At 44.7% G+C, this 15,319-nt stretch overlaps 1 protein-coding gene across 7 annotated transcripts in view; it reads left to right on the forward strand.

Annotated features, from left to right (window-relative positions):
• Window positions 1-1,885: 1,885 nt before the first annotated feature.
• Window positions 1,886-15,319, forward strand: part of RCAN3 (RCAN family member 3) — a 28,754-nt gene continuing 15,320 nt past the window's right edge. For 2 of the 7 annotated variants that reach the window (XM_008062168.1, XM_021714505.1), the window contains exon 1: window positions 1,886-2,144. In XM_008062168.1, the coding sequence (XP_008060359.1) occupies window positions 1,950-2,144 (195 nt within the window). In that variant the 5' untranslated portion in view covers window positions 1,886-1,949. The remainder of the gene's footprint in view (window positions 2,145-15,319) is intronic. The other 5 variants (XM_021714503.1, XM_008062169.2, XM_021714502.1 and 2 more) reach the window with 3 other exon arrangements.

Below are 15,319 nucleotides of genomic sequence, written 5' to 3' on the forward strand. Positions count from 1 at the left end.
CACAAAGTGAGCACAGGCTGGTGGGAAAGTGTTACTAATAGACTGACTTGACACAAGGCTGCCACAGATCTTCAATTTGTAAAGAACAAACAAAAACGCAGCATCCATGAAGTGCAATAAAGCGAGGCATTCCTGCATCAGGAAACCATTGCTGTCCATCAGAGGTCTCACTGCACTGACTGGAGTAACTGGAGCAGAGCCTGGGAACGCAGCAAAGCCAGCTTGCTCTTCACAGGAAGTTGGCGGGAAAGGTGGAGGTAAAAACAGAGAGATTGACTGGGGGTGGGAGAAGGCAAGTGTGGGGATCTTATGTTTGCTGTGGAAAAGGAGCTCTTGGAGAATAGAAGTCAAAAATCCAGCAGACACTTGATGAGACAGCTCCTTCAGGAGGCAAGGATTAGCGAGTGGAGGAAGAGAGATTCTTGCTGTGAGGGGATTCCTTGAGAGTAGGAACCATGTCTGACTCATCTAGTATCCCCAGTACCAAGCAGTAGGCACTCAAAAAGTTTGTGAAAATGAGTCGAGGTTTTACTACTTAGAACTAGTCTTGGTCGATGTAGTAGAATAACAAAACAAAAAAAATCTCACTATTTTATTCCTATAATTACTACCTTGTAATGCATTGTATAAGCAATTTATCTGTGGCCTTGTGTTCTTTGGAATAAAAGGGAAAATGACACATTGGGTATGAAGTATGAATCATGATCACTTAATTTTTCTGTACCTGATAGGTATTTCTTAAATTCTGTGTTAGCATCTTGAAATGTGTTTTGCCCAAGGCTCTCTGCTGGGCGGGTGTGGTGTGTAGTTCATTGGAGGAGACAGACTTGCCCAAGGAGATAGATTCTGTCTCATTACTTAACAGAGGGACACTGTCAGCTCCACTCCAGGCATTTGGCTTAAAATTAGTGTTTTTTGTTTGTTTGTTTGTTTGTTTGTTTGTTTGTTTTTGACGGGGTCTCACTGTAGCCCAGACTGGATTGCAGTGGCACGACCATGGCTCACTGTAGTCTCTAACTCCTGGGCTTAAGTGATCCTCCTGTGTCAGCCTCCTGAGTAGCTGGGACTATAGTCCCGTGTCACCAACACCCAGCTAATTTTTAAATTTTTTTGTAGACACAATGTTGTTTATGTTTCCCAGGCACTGTGTTGCCCAAGCTGGTCTTGAACTCCTGACCTCAAGCATTCCTTCTGCCTCAGCCTCCCAAAGTGCTGGGGTAACAGGCATGAATCACTGCACTGGGCTAAATTAGTGATTTTTGAAAGGTCAGAAAAAGGACATCTTTTTTATTGCTTTCTATGTTAAATGTTGCTACTGTAAATGCCTCTAATATTAACAAAGACTGACATTATAGACAACTTTTGGTTCTATGTAGTTGAATTCTTTGAGAGTGTATTCAAAAAGAACACATTGGTTAGGAAAGGCAAAGTAAGCTCATCACAGACCATATTTCAGGGTGCAGATGGTGAGTGAATCAGTGTGGGTTTTATTCTGCTGTGCCAGTTTCAATGTTGTAGACCAAAAACCCAAAACAAATATGTGAAGGCCATTCTGGTTCACATTTTTCTTCCTGCTGCCTGCAAACTAGTGTGCATGTTGATACCATCTCATTTTATATTATCCTTTTTCTCTAATCTTACTAGAAAACTTTTTGCCTTTTTTTCTTAATATGGCATTGCCAGCGAAATATATTATGTAAAATATGCTAAGCAAATCAAATTAGTGTATGTAGAATTCATTTATGAGGACTGTGATGAGTTGATTTAAATGCTGATTTATCTTTCCTGAATAGAATTGCTTCATTTGATGAACTGCTGTCTTGAGAAATTGGTTGATTAGAACGTTATTTGGCCTGCACAATGTTAACTTTGTTTTCTTCTTTTTAACAGTGGGCACCTGACAGACATCCTGAACTTTACAGACAGAAAATACCTGCTGTTAGGGAATAATGCTAAGGGACACTATGAAATCTTGGAATGACAGCCAGTCAGATCTGTGTAGCAGTGACCAAGAGGAGGAAGAGGAGATGGTTTTTGGTGAAAATGAAGATGATCTGGAGGAGATGATGGATCTAAGCGACCTGCCTACCTCGCTCTTTGCGTGCAGCGTCCACGAAGCCGTGTTTGAGGTGCAAGAGCAGAAGGTAGGCCCCCAGTCCCCTTGGCCCGTGTCTGAAGCTCCAGAACGTGTGTGGGTGTGGGGAGGCAGAGCCGTCCTGGTCCTTGACAAGTTCAGTACAGAAAGTGCACTGCATCCCTTTCACATGGCTGCAGTACTTTTGTTGTATTTTAGAAGAGTATACATCTGCAACAGATAGGAGATACTCAAAAACCAGTTCTTGTCCACAGATATTTTGAGAAACACTGGCATTAAACTCTGAATCAAATCTTATTAAATCCATTCATTTATTCATTCATTCATTCATTCATTTTTGGAGACTATAACTTTTAAAAAGCTTATGATTTTTACCCTGACTTCCTATTGCTTGGGAGTGCAGTAACAAAAAAAGGAATTTGGCTTTTTCCTGGGACTAACTACATATAACCTATTAGGACAATTTAAGATTTTTTTTTTTGAGTTGGTGTCTCTTGTATCCCAGGCTGGAGTGCAGTGACACACTCATGGCCACTTCAGCCTCGACCTGCTGGTCTTAGGCGATCCTTGTGCCTCACGGGCCTTCCATGTACCTGGAACTACAGACACACACCACCACGCCTGACTAGTTTTTTTTGTGATTTATTGTAGAGATGAGGTCTCACTAAGTTGACCAGGCTGGTCTCAAACCCCCAGGCTCAGACAATCCTCTCACCTCAGCCTCCCAAAGCACTGGGATTACAGGCTGAGCCACCACACCCAGCCTTAAAATTTTATTGTAACAAAATTGTTAGCATTTCTTGTATTACTTTCTACAGTTTGATGGGGAAAATGATTGCATTTTTTCTTTTTCTTATTTTTTATTTATTTATTTGTTTTTGAGTCAGAACCTTACTCGGTCGCCCAGGCTAGAGTCCAGTGGCCTGCTCATGGCCACTGCAGCCTCTACCTGCTGGGCTCAGGTGATTCTTCCACCTCAGCCTTCCGAGGAGCTAACCACCACGCCTGGCTCATTTTTTTTTTTATTATAGGGACGAGGTTTCGCCAAGTTGCCAGGCTGAACTCAAACCCCTTAGGCTTAGGCAGTCCTCTCGCTCCCCAAAGTGCTGGGATTACAGGCATGAGCCACTGCGCCCAGTGCATTTATTATCTTATTTTATTTTATTTATCTATGTATGTATGTATGTATTTATTTGAGTTGGAATCTTACTCTGTCACCCAGACTGGAGTGCAGTGGCATGCTCCTGGCAGCCTCAACCTGCTGGGCTCCAGCGATCTTTCCGCCTCAGCCTTCTAAGTAGCCAGAACTGCAGGCGCGTACTACCATGCCTGGCTAATTTTTTATTTATTGTAGAGATGGGGTCTCACCAAGTTGCCCAAGTGGGTCTTGAACCTACGGGCTCAGGCAATCCACTCGCCTTAGCCTCCCAAAGTGCTGGGATTACAGGCTAAGCTACCGAGCCCGGCCTATTATTTTAAAGATTAGTTTCTTTTAGTTCATTTGTTATTTACCTGGAAAAGGAAAAGTTTTGTGTGTATGTATGGTTTTTTTGTTTTGTTTTGTTTTGTTTAATCATGACCTCACAAAAGCCTGTAGGTCTTCCCTACCAAAGTAAAATATTTCTGCCACTGGTATACATTTTTCATGTTCTGAGACTTTTTCTCAAAACACTTTCACTGCCCTTTCATTGTCTGTCTATGTGCTCAAAATATTTTCCTTCCAGGGATTTTCTTGGGACAGAATTTGGAACAGCTTAACTCAGTACAGACCTGAGTGCCTACAGTGTGTAAGGCTGGTGCCAGTTGCTTCAGGGCATAGAGCATGAATCAGGCAGCTTCTGCCTCTGAGGATTTCAGGTTCTGCAGTGGGGGTGACAAGTAATTATGATATCAAGAGGGATATTTATGCCTTTAGAAACACTTGAGCCGGGCTCGGTGGCTAAGCCTGTAATCCCATGCCTTGGGAGGCTTGAGGTGAGTAGATTGCCTGAGCCTGCGGGTTTGAGATCCGCCTGGGCAACTTGGCGAGACCTCATCTCTACAATAAATAAAAAAATCAGCCGGGCATGGTAGCCTGTGCCTGTAATTCCGGCTACTCGGAACGATCGCCGGAGCCCAGCGGGTCGAGGCTGCAGTGTCCGGGAGCAGCCACTGCATTCCAGTCTGGGCGACAGAGTGAGGCTCCAACTCAAAAAAAAAAAAGAGAAACACTTGAAAGCACACTGAGGTGTCCAGGGAGTAAGAATCACAGCCAGCTGGAATAAAAGATCTGTGGAGAGGTAGCATCAGAGAAGAGTTGGATAGGATTTTAGCGGGGGAGGGAAGGGCATTTTGGCCAGAGAGAACAGAATGAGCAAAAGAGCTGATTCAGGAGAGTATGGGCCATTCTAGGGAACAGCACACTGTTCCGTGTGGCTGTCACATGGGTGATACGCAGCCAAAGCTGAAACAGGCTGGACTGTGGACGTGGGGCCATCCTGTGAATGCTGAGCGCAGTTATGGAGCGCTTCTGGGCACAGTGGCAAGCAGAACGCCACATCAGGAAACTCAACCGACAGCACGTAGAGGGCAGAGCAGCGGGAGGAATGTCCAGAGCAGGAAGCCAGGGCAGCTCCGGGTCGAGTTTGCCTGGGGTGGTGGGCCCTGAGGTGGAGCAAGGGAAGGGCTGCAGGTGCCAGTTTTGTGTCCTTTGCGTTCTTTTCACCTACAGATGCTATTTTTGTTCCCAAGTTCTGTCATAATTTAGACATTTTGAGGCTGGGAGCAGTGGCTCACATCTGTAATCCCAGCACTTTCAGAGGTTGAGGCAAGAGGATTGCCTGAGCTCAGGAGTTTGAGACCAGCCTAGGCAACTTGGTGTGATCTCATCTCTACAATAAGTTTAAAAAAAAAATAGCCAAATACCGGGCTCGGTGGCTCAGCCTGTAATCCCGCGCCTTTGGGAGGCTGAGGTAAGTGGATTGCCTGAGCCCGTGGGTTCGAGACCCGCCTGGGCAGGCGAGGCCACATCTCTACAATAAATAAAAAATTAGCCAGGCGTGGTAGCACGCGCCTGTAGTTCCAGCTACTTGGAAGGCTGAGGCGGAAGGATCGCCAGAGCCCAGCAGGTCGAGGCTGCGGTGGCAGAGCGGACACTGCACTCTAGTCTGGGTGACAGAGTGAGACTCCAACTCAAAAAAAAAAAAAAAAAAAATTAGCCAAATGTGATGACACGTGCCTGTAGTCCCAGATACTCAGGAGACTGAGGCGTGAGGATTGCTTGAGCCCAGAAGTTGGAAGCTGTGGTGAACTGTGATCATGCCACTGCACTCAAGCCTGGTCAATAGAGTGAAACCCTGATAAAAGAGAGAGAGAGAAGGGGAGGAGAAAGAAGGGAGAAAGAATGGAAAAAGAAGAAAAGAAACTTTGCGATCTTATCTATTTCAACTTTTTTTTTTTTTTTTTTAGTTTCTTGCTCTGTTGCTCAGACTGGAATGTAGCAACATGATCACGGCTCACTGCAGCCTTGACCTCCTAGGCGCAGGAGGTCCTCCCACCTCAGCCTCCTGAGTAGCTGGAACTATAGGCATGCACCACCATGTCTGGCTATTTTTTTTTTAATTCTGTAAATATTTTATTTGTTTTCTTATTTCTCTAAAAAGATAGAAAAATTAGACTTTTATTCTGATTTGAACATGAGGAATTTTCAAATATAATTTGGGTTTTCATAATGTGAGGAAGAGGGCTGTTTGTTCCTTGTGGTTTAGGTCTCTGTGTCTAAGGGGACTCAATAAATATTAATGTAAAGCCATATCCTAGATAGGACTGACTTTGCAAAGAAATGCAGTGTGGCTTTTAGAATGCAGTCTCCCTGTAAAGTGCTACCCTTTGTATATAAGACGATCTCTCCTGGCCGACTCACCCTAGGCCATTTGATGGGAGCTGTGTTTTTCTGTTGGTGATAGTTAGGCTGTATTAAGACATCTCTACTTTTCTCCTAGTCCTGCTCTTTGATCAGTGACACTGAGCATCTCATTGAGTTAAATGTTTGTTGAGTGAATGTTAAATGTTTGTTGAGTGAATGGATTTTGTAAGGTGACTGATGAGGATTGGTGATACAGTGCTATTTCAAGAAACAGAATTGGCCCAGCGCAGTGGCTCACGACTGTAATCCCAGCACTTTGGAAGGTGGAGGCAAGAGGATTGCCTGAGCCCGGGGATTCGAGACTGCTTGGGCAACATGGCAAGACCTCGTCTCTACAACAAATCAAAAAATTAACCAGGCATGGTGGCATGCACTTGTAGTTCCAACTGCTTGGAAGGATCACCTGAGCCTAGCAGGTCAAGGCTGTGGTGGCCATTAGTGTACCACCGCACTCCACCCTGGGCAACAGAGTGAGACTCCAACTAAAAATAAATAAATAAAAAGAAGCAATTATGAACTGAGTGAGGTAAGGTAGTATATAGAAGAGTTAATCTGAAATTATGCCTCTAGATACATCGGCCCAAGTTTTTTTTATGGTCTTTGTAATCATATGCACTATTTAAATTTTTCTATTAAGCATTCGATTTTGTACCCTCCATGTGAAGAAGAGTAGAATATATTTAAGAAAAGCAAATTGTATTTGGAAGTTAATGGAATGAGCTGATCCTCTGGGTTTTAAACTGAATCAATTGTTGTGTTTTCTAGCGTAGCCTTCAGCCCAGAAATAGTAAAATCCTTTGAGAAAAGTGATGTTTTAAATTTGGGAATTGAAAAAGTGAACTCAAAGGAAGAATGTTTCTGTTATAGTGAATTATATTTCCAGTAGAACCTGGGACATCATAAGATTTCATTAAATGTTTGCTTAATTGAATTTATAGTGCTCTTCTGGCCAATAATTAGTAAAACTTAGTTAGCTTCAAGGTTCAGTTGAATACTGAAGAATGATAGAAGTTTAGAGCTAGAAAAATTCTTTGTCAAGTCTGTATTTTATACACTAGGGTTAGAGTCATAGAGTAATCTAGCTTGCTTTAAAACTCATTTTTCAGCCAGGCTGGATGGCTCAGCCTGTAATCCCACGCCTTTGGGAGGTTGAGGTGAGTGGATTGCCTGAGCCCACGGGTTCGAGACCTGCCTGGGCAACTTGGCGAGACCTCATCTCTACAATAAATCAAAAATTAGCCGGGCGTGGTAGCGTGCGCCTGTAGTTCCAGCTGCTTGGAAGGCTGAGGCGGAAGGTTCACCGGAGCCCAGCAGGTCGAGGCTGTGGTGGCCGGGAGCGGCCACTGCACTCCAATCTGGGCGACAGAGTGAGACTCCAACCCCCTCCCCCCCAAAAAAAACCAAAAACTCACTTTTCATTTGTACATTGAAAACTACAAAACATTGTTAAATGTCATTAAAGAAGACACAAATAAATAGGAAGACATTCATATCCATGGATTGGAAAGCTTAATATTGTTAAGAGGTCAGACTACCCAATACAATCTACAGATTCAGATCAACCTCTATCAAAATCCCAATGATGTTTTTTGCAGAAATAGAAAGACTCACCCTGAAGTTAATATGGCATCTCGAGCCGGGCTCATTGGCTCAGCCTGTAATCCCGCGCCTTTGGGAGGCTGAGGTGAGTGGATTACCTGAGCCCGCGGGTTCGAGACCTGCCTGGGCAGCGAGACCTCATCTCTACAATAAATCAAAAAATCAGCTGGGCATGGTAGCACGTGCCTGTAATTCTGGCTACTTGGAAGGCTGAGGCGGAAGGATCACCGGAGCCCAGCAGGTCGAGGCTGCAGTGGCCGGGAGCGGCCACTGCACTCCAGTCTGGGTGACAGAGTGAGACTTCAACTCAAAAAAAAAAATGACATCTCAAGGAACCTCACATAGCCAAAACAATCTTGAAAACAAAGAACAAAGTTGGAGGACTCACACTTCCTAATTTTAAAACTTACTACAAAGCCACAGTAATCAAAATGGTGTGGTACTGGTGTAAACCTATAGACCAGTGGAATCAAATAGAGAACCCAGAAACTAACCTATGCATGTAAGGTCAAATGGTTTCCAACAAGGATGCCAAGACCATTCAATGGGAAAAGGACAGTCTTTTCAATAAATGGTGTGGGAAAACTGAATATCCACATACAAAAGAATGAAGTTGGACTCTTACCTTATATCAGTTAAAAAATTAACTCAAAATGGATCAAAATTGCCTGTAGTCCCAGCTACTGGGAGGCAGAGGTGGGAAGAGTGCTTGAGGCAGGAGTTCGAGGCCATCCTGGGCAGCATAGCAAGACCCTAACTCTAAAAAACAAAGCAAAAAGATCAAAGACAAAATATTAAAACTAAAACTCTAAGACTTTTAGAAGAAAATATAGGGAAAAAACTTCATGATATTGGATTTGGCAGTGATATCTTGGATGTTGCACCAAAACACAAAAAGAAAAATAGATAAATTGGACTTTGTCAACATTAAAAATGTTGTGTATTAAAGTATCCAAGGACACTACTGACAGAGTGAAAAAGCAACCCACAGAATGGTAGAATATACTTGCAAATCACATATCCAGTAAGGGATTAATATTCAGGATATATAAATAACTTCTAAAACTCAATACTAACAACAACCCAAATAACCCAATTGAAAAATGGTCAAAGGACTTGAATAGACATTTTGTCAAAGAAGATATGTAAGTTGCCAGTAAGTTCAGCATAATTAACAGGGAAATACAAATTAAAATCACAATGAGATACCACTTCAGACCCACTAGGATTGCTATGGTCATAGAAACAGAAAACAAGTGTTGGCAGGAATGTGGAAAAATTGGAACCCTTATGCACTGCTGGTGGGGATGTAAAATGATACAGCTGCTGTGGAAAACATGATAATTCCTCAAAAAATTAAACAGGATTACAGTATGATCTACCAATTCTGCTTTGGGTACAAAATAATTGAAAGCAGAGACTTGAACAAGGTATTTGTATGCCCGTATTCATAGTAGCATCATTCATGATAGCCAAAAGGTGGAAACAATGCAAACGTTCATCAGCTGATGAATAGATAAACAAAATGTGGTTTACACATACAATCGAATGTTGTGCAGCCTTAAAAAGTAATGAATTCTGATACATGCTACCACCTGAATGAACCTTAAAGATGTGCTAAGTGGAGTAAGCCACACAACAGGACAAATGTGTGATTTCGCTTATATGAGATACCTAGAGTTGTCAAAATCATAGAGGAAGAAAAAAAGAATATTGGTTGCTGGGGACGGGGGAAGGGAGTTAGAGTTAACTGGGTTAAGAGTCTTTGGAGTGATGGAGATGGATAGTGGTGATGGTCAAAAAAACAGTATGAAGTTTTATAATGCCACTGAATTGCTCACTAAAAAATGGTTAAAATGATAAATTCTGTGTTTATATATTTATTTTATAGTATGGTATGTAATAATCCTTGACTTCCTATAATTGAATGAAATTCATCCTAATAGAACTTAAATAACTTCTCTGGTGTGTGTATGGGTAGTCAGAATGTATTCTAAGATTTGAATTGATTTATTGAGCTTCTGTATATCAAAGCAAATGTGAAGCATCTTTGCGCTACTGGTCTCTTCCCTACATGGAAACCTTTTTTCCCCATAAGTTCAGTTTCAGTGGAAACAATTTGCTACTCCTCAGATCAAGGTAGGACTCAAAACTCTTAGGTTCTAAAAATTCCCTGTATTATGTTCCTGGTCTTTCCAAGGCAGCATGCTCCCATGGGCGGAGCGGGATAGTGCAGGCGTGAGCACCCTCAGAACAGCTTTGCATCACCTCCACACTGATGTGGATTTTTCAGGTCAGTCTGGGCTTCGAGAGTGTCAGCTCAATGGGTCAGTCAGCCAACCCCAGAGAGGGTAGTCTGGAGGGACTGGTAAGCCTAGCAACGGAAGTGTCAGCTGTAATGGGCTGGCAAGCCAAGCCCCGAGAGTGTTGCAGTTCGGCGGGCTGGCAAGCCTAGCCCCCGTGTGTCTCAGCTTTGAAGGCTCGCCTTATTCGGCAGCTCTCCTAGTTCAGCCGGCTCCACTGACAGGCAAGCCAGCCTCTGGGATGCCCGGCTCTTCGGCTCCGTGGACTGCAGCTCTTCAGGGTCGAGGTTCTTGTCTCATGCCCAGGAAGAAGGAGGGACACGGACAGCCGGAAAGTGAGAAAGCAGGAGTTATTGAGAGGACAGAGAAGCTCCCACAGTGGGAGGGGACCTGAAGGAGTAGTCCATCTGGGGCCAAAAACCTGGTGTTTATATAGCCCTAAGCCTAAGCCGATTGGCTAGCACTAACTGTGCTGTAGCTGTTCTGATTGGTCAGTGTTAAGGTAGGGACCTAACGGCGAGCTGATTGGTTGCTTTTCGATCCCAGCAGTGAGTACTTAGGCTTTAGCTTGAGAGACTCTCAAGGGAGCTTGTTTACCAACGCTGAGCCTGAGAGACCTGCTGGGAATTCCCTACATTGTTATTAGAGGACCATCTGTCTGCCTGCCTGCCTAGCCTTTTCTCTAGCTATCTCCTGCCTCAACACTGCTGTCCCAACCTGACTTGGGGCCTTTGCTGCTTGTAAATATGTGCTGAAACAGAGACTGCAAAGATCGTTTCTAGGGACCAGCACTTATGTTGAACCTTCATCAATCCCTTTCAGTAATCATGCTTTCCTATTTATTTCCTTTTTATTTACATTTTTAGTTTTCTAAGTTTTATATTTAGAACAGCAGAACATGTCTGTAACATATTTATATGTGTGTATATAAGTAAATAAGATAATAAAATATGTTGGGAGTACCTGTTCTAGGAGAAAAAACACAAATCAGGAAATTAGCACTGATACATTTCTCCCTCCTAATCCTCAGACCCCACTCAGGATTTGCCAGTTGTCCCAATAATAGCCTTTATAGCAAAAATACCACTCACCTGTTACACCTCGCATTTAGTTGCCAGGTCTCCTTAGTCCCTTCCAGTCTGAAGGAAATCCCGGTCCTCCCTCGCCTGTCATGGTATGCACACACTCTTGGAGATCACGGGCAGTGACTTCGTAATGTGGCTCTCCCCTTGGGTTTGTGTGACATTTCCTTGGGATTGCGTTCGGGTGCTTCTCTGACAGGAGCAGCGCACAAGTGATGCTGTTCTCTCACCGCATCCTGCTCAGGGTGCGGTTTTGACTGGTCCTCATTCACTCTGCACCCTTGGTTGAGGTGGTGCCTGCTGGGCTTCTCCGCTGATCGGGTGTTCTTTTTCTCCTCCTAAGTAGTGTTTGTGGGATGTGTTTCGAAGCTGTGCATCCTGTTTCCCTGTCAGACTTTCAGTGTATCCAATTTATGCAGTAAGGTTCATAGTTTCCTCTTTTATTCATTGACTGTAATCTGTTACTATTATTGTTTTGATGCTTAAATGTGCCCCAGATTTGACCGGTGGTTCCCCCTTCACAATGGCTGCTTTGCCTTTTTGACATGTATTCATTATCCTTTGAGTGCTTTCTTACTTTCTATCAGGAAAGTACTAGATATTTCATATTATCTGTATTCTCCCTGCCCCAGTGCTGGGGTCAGCCATTTGTCTGAGGAATCCTGATCTCTTTCAGTGGAGAAGAGGTTTAGAAACCAAGATACAGGAGTCAGTGCCTGCTGCTCTTGGCATATCCCCGTTCCTAGGCCGCTCGGGACAGAGCTAGATGTTTAGATGCATACACATATTCACATACATGCATGTATTTGCAGTTAACACTTCCAACTGTAGTCCAAACTAAAGAATTATCTTCCCATCCCTTCTGTGACTGCCTCTGCCCCCTTTCCTGTGTGTGTTGGGCTGCCTCTCTGCCGAATACCTCCCTCCCTGCCCTGTGTTGGGCTGCCCCTTCCTGGGCACGATATCATCATTCCTGCTGGGCTCCAACACCCCAGGCCTGGCTACCCTCCACATAATCACCTTTATTTCACCTGGATCCCATACCCTGCCCTGGGCCACTGTGGCCTCCCTACTGTCCAACCAGGGGAACGCATCTACCTTACATGGCCCCATCTGATGACTTCTGGATTGAATGCTCAGGAGAAGAAAGGGTGTCTCATTCTTAAGTAATAATACGAATACACTTAAATTCCTTCTTATGGTTGTTTCTGACATTCTTCCAAGTTTATCACTTGACTGATTGCCAAGGTCTTACTCTGTCACCTAGACTAGAGTGCAGTGGCACAATCACAGCTCACCATAGCCTCTACCTCCTGGGCTCAGGTGATCCTCCCTCCTCAGCCTCCTGAGTAGCTGAGACTATGGGTGTGTGCCACAACACCTGGCTAATTGTTTTATTTGTTGTAGAGATGAGGTCTCACTGTGTTGCCCAAGTTGGTCTCAGACTCTTGGGCTCAAGGTTCAAGTGATCCTCCCACCTTGGCCTCCCAAAGTGCTAGGATTTCAGGTGTGAGCCACTGAACCTAGCCAGGTCCTGACTTTAAAAATCATTTCCATCCTTTTATGTCCATAATGAAACACCACCAGGTAGGAAACAGACTTTCACCTGGGAATAAATCCCATAGTCAACTAGTATTCCTCAGCGCCTAGGATAGTGACTGAGCTTAACAAGTGAGCGGGTGGGTGAGTGGAGGAGCATTCAGAAAGACGTGACCAGGGTGCACACACAGAGCTCCCTGGAGCTCACAGAAACAAAGCAGTTCTCCAAGGCAGTGTCAGTTGCTGGGCACGTGGACTTGCCCACACAGAAGACTTTTATCTTTGTACATAACTGACCCTCATGAAGACTCCTGTCTCGATGCTCACCTTTCCTTACATGCTTTGATAACGGCGTGGCTGCCACTTCCGTGTTTCAAGTGGCTTTTCATTCTCCTGTGCTGGCCCAGCCCCGTGAATAACACACAGAGCAAAGCATTTCCAAGGCCATCCTCAGACAGTTGATTTTAATAAATAGGAAACAAAGCAAAAAGAAAAAAATTAATAAACAAAATTAAGAGTGAAGTGAAAGCAATGCATTCTTTCAGTTTGTAGAGTTTGACTACAGCTACAATTGAAAAAAGAAATCCTCGCTCTCCCTTGTCAAATCAGATTTCACAGCAGAATGACAGAGTCCTCGGTGGTGACCAAGAGGCAGAGTTCTCTCCTTCAAGGTGTTTAGGGCCACAGGTCAAGTTTGAAGAATCCTGGGTCACTGGTGGCATTAATCAGTGGTACCCCTCCCCACCCCGCACACCCCGCATACCACACATCTGGGGGCATGTCACCCAGGGGACTGTGCCGGCAACAGAGTGGTCAGGAGGGACAGACTTCAACCTCCCGTCTGAGACCTGCATAGTACCTGCTGTCTAATTCATGTGTCATCGCGATGCGTCCATCTCCTGGGAGAATTCATATGGCACAGAAGAGCAACTACTGGCTGGGCACAGTGACTCATTCCTGTATTCTCAGCACTTTGGGAGATTGAGGCAGGAGGGTCACTTGAGCCCATGAGTTCAGGACCAGTCTGGGGAGTATAGTAAGACCGCATCTCTCAAAAAAAAAGAAAAAAAAATTAACCAGGCATGGTGGCATGTTGCTGTAGTCCCAGCTACTTGGGAGACTGAGGTAGAAAGATCACCTGAGCCCAAGAGATTGAGGCTGCAGTGAGTTGCTGCACTCCAGCCTGGGTGACAGAGTGAGACCTTGACTCAAGAGGAAAAAAAAAAAGGAGAGCAACTACTTGTTGTGACCTCAGAATGGAAAGTAAATTGTTGCAAAACTCTACCTTATTTCTGTTAATAGTAGTAATAGTACTTCCTATGTATTCGAGCTGTTCTAAGAGCTTTCAGTATTCATTCTTCATCCTCACAGCAATCTAGTGTAGTGAGTGAATACTTTTATTATCCTCATCTACCAGGTAAAAAAAAACACACACACACACAGGCACAGCAAAGGTACTTGCCCAAGGTCACACAGCTATATAGTAAAGCCAAGAGTCAAACCCAAGCAGTTGAGCTGTGAAGTTCTGTTACTGGGAAGATTAAATAGAAGTTAGGAGCCATAAGACCTTCCTGAAGTTTCTTGCCCTGTTGCGGATTCTCCCTGAGGACTCTCTCTTGTATTGTGTGCAAAGGCTCTGTTAAGGGCTCCAGCTAGGAGTATCTGAAGGCCAGTGATAGTCCTCGGGAATGGATAACATCTACTCATGTTCCCCTTCTCAGAAGCAGAGGTAGGTTGGGACTTGTTCATCAAAGCCATCAGTTACGGAAGTCACAGAAACGAGCCCAGCATGTTGACAACACAGCCTCAGACTGGCCCACACCGTTCTTCTCCCGACTGCGATAGAGCCTATGACTGGGTGTGAGATTGAAGCTGAACCTGGACTTTCCTCCTTCCTGGACGGGGAAGACTAGAAAGGAAGGCAAGATTAAGTGAATGCGCTGGAGAGCAAGATCACGGGTCCCTGTGAGCAGCTGGCACGGGTCTCCCACAGCCCCCACCTTGAAAGTGGAACCTAGAGCACTTGGAGCAGCAGCCTGGGCGACTGGAAGAGTTTTGCTTGTTCCTGGGGAAATTCACGTGGTTTGCAGAGGAAGAACTCACCTTTGTAGTCTTCCTCACCTGTGATGTCTTAGACCAAAACTGTATGTTTGAGTCCAAGTGCCTTGATAGATTTGCACACCTGCAGTATTTCAGGGGCTATCTTCAGGCTTTGGATCAGATAATTGCCTGCTTGTAATCTGCCTGTCTCTCTGAGATGCTCATCCGCAGCAAAACAACTCAGCGGGCAGTAGCAGACACTTTCAGCAAGGGACGAACGCTCTGCCTTTCATTGCGCCTGCTCTCTCCCTAGTTCTGTTGGATCTTCTCTTTCCTCCAAGGAGCTTGGTAATCTGCTCCTCGTCTTTGCTCTTTTCTGTAAACAGCCATACAACCTTTAGGTTTAAGGCTGGGGTGGGGGCAGTGCTGCTGTCAGGAGCTGGGATCTCCTTAGAAGTTCTCACATTTGTGGGTTTTTTGTTTTGTTTTTGTTTTTGTTTTTGAGTTGGAGTCTCACTGTGTCACCCAGACTGGAGTGCAGTGGCTGCTCCTGGCCACCGCAGCCTCGCCTGCTGGGCTCCGGCAATCCTTCCGCCTCAGCCTTCCAAGTAGCTGGAACTACAGGCATGCACTACCACACCTGGCTGATTTTTTGATTTATTGTAGAGATGAGGTCTCGCCAAGTTGCCCAGGCGGGTCTCGAACCGCGGGCTCAGGCAATCCACTCAACTCAGCCTCCCAAAGGTGCGGGATTACA

The sequence above is a fragment of the Carlito syrichta genome, unplaced genomic scaffold (genome assembly GCF_000164805.1).
Source record: "Carlito syrichta isolate Samal-C Ts95f unplaced genomic scaffold, Tarsius_syrichta-2.0.1 Scaffold305659, whole genome shotgun sequence".
In the NCBI taxonomy this organism is placed as follows: Eukaryota; Metazoa; Chordata; class Mammalia; order Primates; family Tarsiidae; genus Carlito; species Carlito syrichta.